A 12,073-nucleotide genomic window follows, 5' to 3' on the forward strand; every position below is an offset into this window, starting at 1 on the left:
AATAAGAGGGGCAATAAGAAAAGTACTACCAACAGTATTACAAGAGGTTGAGTGACGATACATTTTAAATTCTTTCTTTTTTAATCTCACGGTCCGTCACTATTCATATATTATTATAAAAATTATGATAATTTTCACATGGTAGAATTTCTAAAATTTGATAGTAGCTGTCAAATAAAGAGAGAAGTAATTCCTGAAACTTCATAGTATATCCTAAGGATAAAAGGCCAGCTATATCCTTGCTTCACAACCTTAATATAAAACTTAAAAACATTTACTACGTGCATTGAAATCTTAAGGTAGATCCTTATGGTTTGCCAAAGACTGAATCTAATTTGAAATTACGAATGAATTGCCGACAACTCTCCAGCACTTTTCCCTTATAATTTTGAGGACTAAATATGTATAAAAAAAGTAATTCATAGATGGCAAAAAAATGATTTCCATCTAACTAGTCTTGGTAATGCCTTTTAAAATGATTAGCACATAAAAAGTGAATTATTTACTCAGGAAGAAACGTTCGAGTATTATAAATATATTTTGATATTAATAATGTAGATAATTTTAAACAAACAGGCAAAAAATAATCATGATTTGTAAATGCAATAAGAATGGGGGAATTAATTAAGCTTAAAACGAAGAATCACATCCTATAACATAGTGATGAATAATATAAATGATGATTTGATGATTTTCCTTTTTCCAATAAGAAATATCGACTCGATTAAAGCTTCTGTTTTGTTTCTAAATTGAACTGAAATGGGTAAATTATTTAAAGATGGATTGGTGGGGACTTTGAATTAGATATTGTTTTCCCTATATATAATATTTATTCATGAGCTAAGGGTTCGCATTTGAGCTTGTTTCCTATCTGTTAAAACACGTACAATAGATCCAACACCGGATATGTCATAGATTTTTTCGTGCCAAATTAATAAATGTCCAGAAGATCCTTCAGAGGGAATTTCAAATCCCTTGTAAATGTATCGCATGAGAACATCCCTTTGATCAGTATCTAATTCTTTGACTATTCCATCTACTTGCGTTTGTTTGACAGAGAGAAGGGTTCGCATCAAGAGAGGCATGAGAGGATCCTGGAATGGAAGGCATGCCCTGATTCATTATACTAATCATTAAAATAATATACATATATCTTATAAATAATAATCTATAATAGTTTACCGATGAGGACACGGGAGATGTTTGAAGGATCAATTTTAGGGCATCAAGGGTTTTGTTACTATTGAGAAAGTTTTGCACTTCGGATTCGATGTTAGTATTGCTATCGCAGTTATTGTTATTAATATTGGTCCCATTTTCCGTCTCGTCGTGGAAGTTATCTTCATTAAATTGATCAACATCCACTCTACGAAATGTATAACTTGATGTATTCACTGACATTTTCCGCACGAAAACTAGACAAGAGTGTTTATCGATAATAAATATGAAATAATATCACGAATGAGTAATAATGGAAGAACGTCTACTAAAGACTCCCCTCCTACTTAATGGTTAGTACTAATACACTACTCGCTCAGCTCAACAGTCCTATGCAAAGATACCGCTTACATCAAGTGAACGTCTTAATTAACTTTGTCCAATTTCTGTTACGTTTTCATATTTTTTTGTACAAACTTATACTTTTGATCACCTGACAAAAACTACGTTCAAACGTACTTAAATATCGTCGATAGCTACTTCTAATGACGTAATATAGCTTTTTTTAGCTATTATTAAAGATAGATATGATAATTACTTTTTACTAATTTTTGGAGGATTGTGATGAGATTGGATTGTCTTTCATTTATTTATGTATATATACTTACATTATTAGAGTTCCTTTACAAAAGTATTTTTATAAGCCACGGCTAATTGATTACATTTGTAACTACAGATATTTGGCCGTTTTGGCCGTTATTTTTAAATATATTGTATTTCTGATTGTTATTGTCAGCTGTTCTTTCTCTTTCCGGTCCTTTACGATACGGCGATCCTCAGAACATCACCATGGTAAAATACCTTATCTTAATATTAATCCCGGAATATCCATGTAATCCCCGTAAATGATAATTATTACAGGTTAAAATCAAGTGCTCGGAACTTCGCTTGAAGAAGAAGGAAGAACTCACAAAGCAGCTCCATGCTCTCAAGACTGAATTGGGAGCTTTGAGAGTCTCCAAGGTAACTGGAGGTGCTGCTTCCAAGCTCTCCAAAATCCGTGTTGTCCGAAAATCTATTGCTCGTGTATACATTGTCATGCACCAGAAGCAAAAAGAGAATCTTCGCAAGTTCTACAGAGTAAGTGCAATTCACTCTTCAGTAGTTCAATAACATATGTTTCCTCGTCATTACTTCACCTTCATTTATATTTGTGTTCCAGGACAAAAAATACAAGCCCCTTGACCTCCGCCCCAAGAAGACCCGTGCTATTCGACGACGCCTGACACCCCATGAAGCTAGCCTTAAGACTTCTCGGGAGATGCGTCAAATGAAAGCTTTCCCCAAAAGGAAGTTTGCAATCAAGGCTTAAAAACCTACTCCGACGCAATTATCCTACTGAAATCGTGTACTATGTTAGATATATATGCTGATAACGAATAAATGTTTAACATCATTATTAGCAACATTCATACGACTTTCGAATGAACGAAAATGTTCGTTCCCTGTTTTATTCTTTAATAATTGTGCTGTATTTCGATTAGCTATCATATTTGAATTTTCTCGTAGAAGTATGTTAAGGTTACCTTGGGATGAGTTTAATCTTGGTTTCTGTACCGATTAGGATAGTTTTTTATCCTTTTCTGAATATGTATCCTTCATGTTGATATAGAAATATCAAATAGAGCAATTGAATGAATACACTACCACTCACACTATCGAATGTTATTCATCTAATCATTTTTATTCATGTCTGTAATAATTTTGAGTTATTAGCTCGAATTTTTTTGTTAGAATTTGTGTTATGATAACCATAGTGTTTAGTGCCGGCTGGATGTTTCAACAAAATTTTATGTTTGTAATCACCAACACTAGGCTTATGGTCTTTCTCTTGAGCTATTAATTAAATCAGGCCCAAAAAAGATAAAATTTGGTACGAAGATTATATATGGTCACAGTAAGCGGCCATTAAATTTTGAGAGGTCAAGGTACTGCATAATTGATCATATCTTGGGTACAAATTCAGATACATCACTCAATTTGATTTTTGGAGGAGGGTCAGAGCTCTAATAAGTTGTATTTTTGACATTGGGACATTATGTTAATAGTTATTTTAAGATTAAATTATCATTGGTGCGCAATCTTGGGGTCAAAAATGGTCCTATCCATTTCTAATCAAATATTTGAAGAACTATTTAATGAACTCATCATTACTTTTCGGATTCATTTCATCTTCACAAATTATTAATTTGTATGCATAGCGATAGTGTGGAAAACAAAAATTAAATCAATACCATCGTCACAATCTTTTTAATATTATATTATTCAAATAAGTGATAAAATAAATTTAAATCAACTTATTTGAAATTAGCCTAACCTCATAGATTATAAAATAAATAATTCAATTCTATCTTAATGAAAAAAATTATTAATTTCAAAGCTCCTCAAAATTACTATCATGCAATGAACTCTATTTAAGTTAATCATCTGTTACTACGTATCAACGAGTAATTCATTAATGGACGTATTCATATTATTTTTTAAAACCTTTATCCAAAACGGTATGAGCTATTCGTTATCTTCGTGAGTCAGTCCTAAGTCACAAAAAAAGACCGTTTCGAGGGTCAAACTTCTTTGAAATTACCACTTAAATGAGGATGAGAGCCAGTTCAAGCTCATCTAAGAACTTTTTCGAAGAAACAGGAAGAATTAGGCAAGGAAATAACTACGCTGATTCCTCTTGGTAAATGAATGTTTGAATACATGAGATAGATTGCCAAAAAAAAAAAAGTTTCAGTTAAACCTGAGCTTTGGTTTTTTCTATATCTTATATCTTTCAAAAATCCACCGTCTTTTTGGAGACTACCTCAGAAATATTAATCTCAAAATGAGCCTAAGCAAATAGAAAATAGATTATAAGACCTTCTGGCATCCTTTTAAAGGAAACCCTTAATTTAATTTTTATATCCCTCATATAGTATAAATAGTTGATTATATTACTTGACAAACTCCCGAGACTTTGGATGGATTCCAATTCCAAAATAAACTGTACTATACACTTGACATTACCATCATGAAAAATATATTGCAATTATTAATTATTGGCTAATTAAATTAAGTCCACAAGACAGTAAATAATACTTCTCCAATTGTCCAAGACCTTCCAAACAGATGTTATGGCAGCAGATAATTTTAGATCAATATGCGAAGAGAAGGGAAAAACATGTTCTTCTTCTACTGAGTGTGAACTCTTTTCCTTATGTCCTTTACCTTGACCATTTGGAGTAGACAAAAAGAATTGTGACTAATGGGTCCATTAGTCAGTCATGTCAAAAACTCGGAATAAAAGAAATACATTTATAATTCAATTAATTTCATAGTTTTATTGTATTTAACCGCGCTGGTTGTTACTTGACTGCATATTCCTATTTTCTTTGATTCTGCACAACGAATAAAAAGGTCAGGATTTCCAACCACAAGAATATATCTTCGGATAGAGTAATCCATATTTTATATATAGGGGCGTTTGGAGGGAGTGTACGGGAAAGGCTGTAGTCACCTACCCCCCAAAAAATAAATGAATTTCTGCTTTTTAGTAGACCCTTCTTTAGTCAGGATGAAAATATTTTACAAGAAAATGGGGGTAATTTTTTTTTTTAAACAATTATTTTTTTTAAAAAAGGTCATTCGAGCTAATTATGCAGCAGAGCAAAAAATTTAATATTTCACATTTTTCGAAAAAATTTTATTTTTTGTAAATAGGTGTGGATTTTTGGATTTTTTTTCGAAAAAAATTAATATTCTGTAAATAGCTATGGATTTTTGAAAAATTTTGTCAATAACTATGGAATTTTGAAATAATTTTCAAAAAAAATCCAAAAACCAAGCCCCTCCAAAAAAAAAAAATCCTGCGTACGCCCCTGATATAATTCACATAAATAGGTGTTTGAGGCAAAATATTTGGAATTTTGAGTTCTGCACTGAAAATTAGGTCAAACTAGTATGCATACTCGATAGGGCGCAAAACCTCTACCATCAAATTGAGTGATGTATGTATAACAATTTGTTTCAAAACTATGGTCGATTATGTATTTTTTCGGTTTTGTGTTACCTTGATCTTGATTTCTCAAGCATTTAATGGTTCTTTTTGTGTTCATATATAATCTTCGTACCAAGTTCAACAAAATCGATTTTAACTTTTCCCGTAATCCTGTTGACTAAAAAACAAACAAACAGAGAAAAAAACATCTTCGTTGCGGAGGTAAAAAATCATCATCTCCTAGACCATAGACTATGTTATTAGTTATTGATTTATTAGGTATTTATATTTACACTGAGTTATGTCCCCTAGCTGAAAGTTGTAGAACAAGGGAGGGGATTTTTTTTTGAAATCATAATTTATATTAAAAGATTTAAGACATCCCCCTTTAATTTTATGCTTAAGTCAAAAATTGTCTCCTACAGCCAAGTGTTTTAACGTGAGCAGGTCCTGGAGCAAAGTTAAATGTTATGACTCTTTCCTTCCTTTTTAAATTTTATTTCGAATCTTATTTTTTTTAGCAAATAAATGAGGGCCCTATGGGAATTTTATTTTAAATCTTATATTGGGGGATCCTCTAAAAGTTGTTGGTTTTTTTTTTCAATGGCTTTAAAAAAAATCAAATTTCTTTCAATTCACCTTACTGAAAGAATATGTATTTCTCAGTCAAAATATTTATTGATATAAAAAATCTACCCTAGGCCTGGCCTGGGGCAAAATTAAATTTTTAGCTCTGCTGCATAATTTGCCCCAATGAAAAAAAACATTATAATTAAAAAAAAATCCTGTATTTTGGGAGTAAATTTTAAGAATCCTACGCAACAGATTTAAACAAGTTTTTTTAAAAACATAGTTAGCTCTTTGTGATAAGAATTTTGAATCTTGTATTTTTCAGTAAAATACTGCTTTCCATTTAGACGACTTAGGTATAAGTATAAAATATGGTTATTATTCATATAGATGCAGAAGCGTCCGCGGGGCGTGGGGTGGAGGGACTCCAAATTATGGATTTTTTGCTTTTTACTAGAAAAAAAAAGTTTAATTTTTTTAGAAAAGCTTTGTATTTTTGATTTTTTTTTCCGAAAAAAATTAATTTTTTGTCAAGAGCTGTGGATTTTGAAACTTTTCTCCAAAAAATTTAATATTGGAAATTTTTTTCCTAAAAATTAAATTTTTTGTGAACAGCTATGGATTTTTGAAATAATTTTCCAAAAAAATTTAATTTTGTCTTTATTTTTACCAAAAATTACTCTGCACAGGGTTAGTTTTAGGGACCTTGTACTAAGTATGCTCTCAATTATTTGCACCCTCCCTCCTTGATGCGTATATACATTGTACATAGCCATTTGGCCTTATTGTGAGCGGGTCTGGGGGAAAGATAAAAGTGGAGGGTCTTTTTTTTTTCCTTTTTGAAAATTTGAATTTAATTTTTATAAGAATTTCCTTTTTTTTCAATTTTTTTTTCTCACATTAACTTATTTTTAGTAAAGGAATTTCCATTTATTTCGTAAATTACCTTTCATAATTAAATTTTACTGAATTTTCTCATATTAATTTTACCATTTTAATCCAAGGGCAAAAATTTGTTAACTTGTGATAATTAATACAAAAATAAGGGCTAATCAATTTGTAAGTCTTCTAACAAATACGAAACTATAATACTTTGATAACCTAAATGATTCATTTAATACAATATTAGGAAATTAAAATCATAAAGAATAAATTATGTGGTGCATGATATATTAATATTTATTGTGTTAATATTCTCGAAATAATTGCTTTCCTTTGTAGATCAACAAATACCAGCATATATGAGTTTATGACTAATAAATGCAATATACTTAATTTAGGTATAAATATGATTAAAATTGAATATAAGGATATCACTATCAGTGACTCCATTAATCAAAGAGGATCAACGTCAAAATGAGAATATTTTCCTGGGTAATACCTATCCAAAATCAATAAATACCTTTAAAGTAAGAATATGATTGTTTTCATAGATTTTTGTTGCTCTACTAATCATGTGCAGTTTGGCATCAACTACTAATGGAATAAAGGTTCCAAAGGATTTGAATTTGACATTTGTTGATGAACTTCATACCAATGGGACCCCAGGTAAATTTATATTGTAGCATTAGATAAATTCTTTTCGATTGTGTTTTGTATGCAGAGATGGTGAACACCAAAAAAAATGAAGTTGTCCCCGAGACAAATAAGTCGGATGAAGAAGAATAATTCATATAATTGACAATGTCTTATAATATCTAATAATATTTCCTTAAACGAAATAAAATATAACAAATGACATGATGTCTCCTGGTATTTTCATTCCTGTACCTGTCATGAACCAAAATCTTGATAGGGACATAAAGTTATATAAATTAATTATTTATTTCCTTTTAAATTAATAATTATTTAATGTGGTTATAATTCCGGATAGATAGAAAAGACATAGACATGTCAAGATACTCCTTGTTCGTTATTAGTGTTTTAGCACTCTCTATTCCGATATTTATACCCATTTTTCAATTCGGATTCATATATAAACTCTGGAAGCAATACGATGTCGATGTGAGCAAGGAGCATTGTAGCTGTTCTTGCTGGGACACGATATTTAAGGGTAAGTCATAAAAGTTTTAAATATATCCGTAGATTGATAATTAATAGATGATAAATCTACCTCTCTTTCAAAAGCTGGATATGAAACAGGGGTTGCTGGTTATAAGCATGTTTACTTCAACGCAACTCAAAATACGATGATCATGTGGATTTCAATGTGCCTATGCTTTATTATTTTCTATGAGGCATTAAAATTCGTTTTGTATTGTATCTATAAAGGAACTGCACGGCTCAAATTTGTTATTTTGTTCGTTTCTGTCATTTATCCACATTATTATGCCTGGTGGGTCTATTTTAATTATGTAAACGACGATTACTATGATCAGTTCTGGCATCAACTTATTTTTACAACGACTGAGGGTATATCAACACTACTTGTTTTGAGCCTCATATGTTCGAAAAAATCCGTTATCTCTCCTCAAAAAATCCTCATTATTATAAGGTAATAATTACATTTTCCTCCTCTTCATATCTACACCCTATTTTTAATCATTTCCATAGTATTGCAACGTTTCATATTCTGGCCAGTGGTTGGGATCAATTTGTGGAGAACGTTCTCAAACAACAAGGTCAATTACATCAAATCCTAAGGGATATTGGGTTCATGATCCCAGATCTATTGCATGTATATCTACCATGGACTGAATTGAAAAAGTTTGCAAGGATACATAGAAAAGTGCCTCCATCACATTTAATCACGAATACAGATGCGACTTTTTCCCTATGTGGAATAGCAGCATTATGGCTGTTATCGCTAATTATCAAATAACTAATTCATACTAATTATAGTGAAATTTATAGTTATAAAAATTATTTTCTAGAAGCATCATTGATTATATACCTACCTATTGACTATCCATGTTTTATCAAGTAAATACAAAACATGATACATATTATCTGATGTATAGAACTTATACTCTATAGGTATTTTGAATTAAAATGGTTGATCCGGCCCTAAGAACTAAGAAGTACATATTATTCTTTAAACGATGACTTGAATGAGGCAAAATATTTACGTGGTCCAATAGGCTTGTGTATTTTGTAGCAGTTACACAAGAATCTTCTTTTATTGGTTTTTCGATTTCACTCTTTCTTTTTATTTTGTACGACTTCCTTTTTCCCCTTTCTCCTTTAGATTGTTCTCTTAAGTTCAGTCGACATTCATCAACTCTTTCCCATAGACCGGTCCTTTCTCAGCTAAATAAATTCAACATGAGTAACACTGAAAGAACTTTCATCATGATCAAGCCTGATGGCGTCCACCGGGGAATCGTAGGCGATATCGTCAAGCGATTTGAACAAAAAGGCTTTAAGCTTGTTGCCATGAAATTTATGCAGGTTAGTGCAATGGTGTGTTTTAAATACTTAATTATAATCAATATATTTTTGATTAAAGGCCAGCATGGATCATTTGAGGAAGCACTATGCCGATCTCTCATCCAAACCCTTCTTCGAAGGATTGGTCAAATATATGGCCAGTGGTCCCGTTTTAGCCATGGTCTGGGAAGGCCTTAACGCTGTAAAGACTGGCCGTGTCATGTTGGGAGAGACGAATCCAAAGGACTCTGCACCTGGAACCATCCGTGGAGACTTTTGCGTTCAAATCGGACGTAATATCTGTCATGGATCTGATGCCGTCGAATCTGCAGAAAAGGAGATCGCTCTATGGTTTACTCCTGATGAACTTGTTGACTGGAGCCCAGCCGCCATGTCTTGGATCTACGAATAAGGCTTTTTTTTAAACCTATCATTATACTCTATATAGTTTGATCTGTACTACTACTAATTCATATCTGATAATAAACGAACTATTAAGTGATATTTTTAAATCCCTGTCTTTGCTTCCGTCCTAATGATTGTGTCTTATTCAATGAGATGTTATTAATTATAATTGTTAACTAGCAATCACATAATTTGTAATTCGTGGCGCTAATCTATTCAACTGAGATATTTATACTATCTAGCTTCAAAATATTAATATCACTCCCGATTCAAACTGATCGAATTTTGCATATTTATATTTTATAGATTTATTAAATGTCATGAGACTCTCGCTAAAGACAATTTACATAATATCTAGACATCGATTGAAACAAGCCTATTTTTAATTGTTTTGCATTGCGTAATTTGCCTCGTGACACCTAGCATTAAGGAACTACGATGAAGATGAATACATAAATAGCTACTTACTATATAGTGCAATAGTAGTTTATGGGATTGGACGACAATGGTATTACATCGTTGTATTTGGATTGAATAATAACATATCCGATATAAATACATATATATATATATATATACATGTTTCACTGACCAAATAAATAGAAGACATTTATTAAGTTCTTCTGTATAAATGTCATACTTAATTAGAAGCGCAGCATTACATTTTTCCTAACCAAATAATTATATTTGAATAGGCACAAGCTCGGGATAAAACTTTAAACAAAGTAGCGAAACGTGCCTGTATCGCTAATCATAGTTTTAATGAAATCTTTTTAACCACCCAAGATGTCCCTTTTTATGGTCCAATGAAGTAAAAATTAACCCCCCCTAGGGAACAAAATAAATTGTTGCTACCAGCACAACACCTACAAATATTGATCACATGGTCTTCGTTTCGCTACTTTGATTTAAAGCTCGCTCGAGTAAGAGCTGCACTTGTAGTTTAATGTTTCTTTGCTGTTGATGCAGTTAGCTAGTAAAGACTCTTTAGAGAAAAACGCGTGCGAGGAGAAGGGGGGAGAAAGACTTATGGTATCATTGTTTAAAATACTGATATGATTATCATCTGCTTGCTTTATTATGATTTTTGAGGGTATAACGAAAGTATTTATTTGCTAATTGTTTAATGAAGATATACTACGTATAATTGACTTAGACATTTTTTATCCATTACAGTAGATTTGAAAACGTAACACTCTATGAAATTTTAATTGATTATGAACCATATTCTCAGAATAATAACTAATGAAATGACAAAGTAGCGTATTTCGAAATATATTTGAAGTTCCATGTTTAAAAAGAAGACTTAAATTAAATATAATCTACATACTAAAAAATAAACCATCATACATTTATTTTAAATATAGAAAGTTAAACAATTAGAATCATATAACTAATAACAACAATAAATTATTAATACAGAATATTGAAATAATAGATTGATCCAAATAATATTTTCTTGTTCTGACATGTATTCATTTAAATATGTCATAACTTTAAGTTGCTAAACACAAGCCAGACGTGGAGTTTAATCAAAAAGATCATCGCCCTTTTGTCCTAATATGGAAATTGCTATATACAATTGTGCATATGATAGATATATCTCAACGGATGAGATCAAATAATTATTAATAATAAAGTAAATGTCAAAATCATAAAATTAGACAATAAATATACTAATAAAAAAAATGTTAGAATTAAATCCATCGTAAAGATTTAGTGCAAAAGCTAATTATGTAGTAATGTCCGGCGATATTACTCCTTATTAAAGGCATTCAAAAAGATTTCGCCCCCTCCCTCGTTATTTATGGTTGTGTAACAACATACTATTGTCATGAAGGATACGCACAATGGCTAATTATAATGCTACACCCAATGTAACTATCCTAGTTGTTGTGACCATTTAAGCAGTTTTTTTGCCTTTTATGAGTTTTCTGAACACCATTTCTTGGGGCTTATCAACCATAGCTAATCCTTAAGTGATAAAAAAAGTAATATTTATTGACTATGTAATATTAGAAAACCTAATGATCATACCCAAGTCTTTAAGTGAATAAACTAATGTCAGATAAACTAGTTGCCAACCATCCAAAGCTACTACTCCCGTTGTTGTGACCATTTAAGCACTTTTCTTTGCTATTGAATGAGTTGTGTATCATAATTCTTGATAATTTTTTTGGCTAAAATAGATTTTTTGAACGTAGGATGATTAGCAATAGATAAGGTTATATTACATGCAATAAACATCTTTGTGAGATCAAAGTTAAAGTCTGACTTGATGTATTCATCGTTAACTTGATTTTATAGATGAATCTTGTTATGAGGTGAGGATAATGAGTGGCGTGTAATTCTAAGCAGGGGACTAAAGGCACATTTAAAGCGATAAATTCAATAAGCCATCTGCTTCTAATCCAGTAAGTATTTTCCAAATTCTTGAGCCTCCATTTTCCGAAATACAGACAGAAGGCGACGTTATTTTAGGCATTTTATTCATTTCTCTTCGACTATCAGCATATAATATTATATTAATAT

General features: G+C 31.3%; 4 protein-coding genes across 4 annotated transcripts; 3 read left to right on the forward strand and 1 right to left on the reverse strand.

Moving 5' to 3' along the window:
- Positions 1-519: 519 nt before the first annotated feature.
- On the reverse strand, positions 520-1,633 carry Arpc5 (Actin-related protein 2/3 complex, subunit 5). The gene is made up of 2 exons (XM_040719307.2): positions 1,183-1,633; positions 520-1,094 (listed from the first exon to the last, which is right to left on the reverse strand). The coding sequence occupies exons 1-2, from the start codon at positions 1,399-1,401 to the stop codon at positions 834-836; spliced, it is 480 nt and encodes a 159-aa protein (XP_040575241.1). The 5' UTR covers positions 1,402-1,633; the 3' UTR covers positions 520-833.
- A 238-nt stretch (positions 1,634-1,871) lies between these two features.
- On the forward strand, positions 1,872-2,614 carry RpL35 (Ribosomal protein L35). The gene is made up of 3 exons (XM_040719320.2): positions 1,872-2,010; positions 2,080-2,298; positions 2,381-2,614. The coding sequence occupies exons 1-3, from the start codon at positions 2,008-2,010 to the stop codon at positions 2,528-2,530; spliced, it is 372 nt and encodes a 123-aa protein (XP_040575254.1). The 5' UTR covers positions 1,872-2,007; the 3' UTR covers positions 2,531-2,614.
- A 5,043-nt stretch (positions 2,615-7,657) lies between these two features.
- LOC139906329 (uncharacterized) lies at positions 7,658-8,715 on the forward strand. The gene is made up of 3 exons (XM_071891045.1): positions 7,658-7,820; positions 7,895-8,261; positions 8,321-8,715. Exons 1-3 carry the CDS (start codon positions 7,658-7,660, stop codon positions 8,586-8,588), a joined length of 798 nt encoding a protein of 265 aa, XP_071747146.1. The 3' UTR covers positions 8,589-8,715.
- Positions 8,716-9,018: 303 nt separating this feature from the next.
- Positions 9,019-9,648, forward strand: awd (nucleoside diphosphate kinase). The gene is made up of 2 exons (XM_040719331.2): positions 9,019-9,157; positions 9,216-9,648. Exons 1-2 carry the CDS (start codon positions 9,032-9,034, stop codon positions 9,546-9,548), a joined length of 459 nt encoding a protein of 152 aa, XP_040575265.1. The 5' UTR covers positions 9,019-9,031; the 3' UTR covers positions 9,549-9,648.
- The last annotated feature ends 2,425 nt before the right edge of the window (positions 9,649-12,073 follow it).

The sequence above is a fragment of the Lepeophtheirus salmonis genome, chromosome 1 (assembly GCF_016086655.4).
Source record: "Lepeophtheirus salmonis chromosome 1, UVic_Lsal_1.4, whole genome shotgun sequence".
NCBI classification, from domain to species: Eukaryota; Metazoa; Arthropoda; class Copepoda; order Siphonostomatoida; family Caligidae; genus Lepeophtheirus; species Lepeophtheirus salmonis.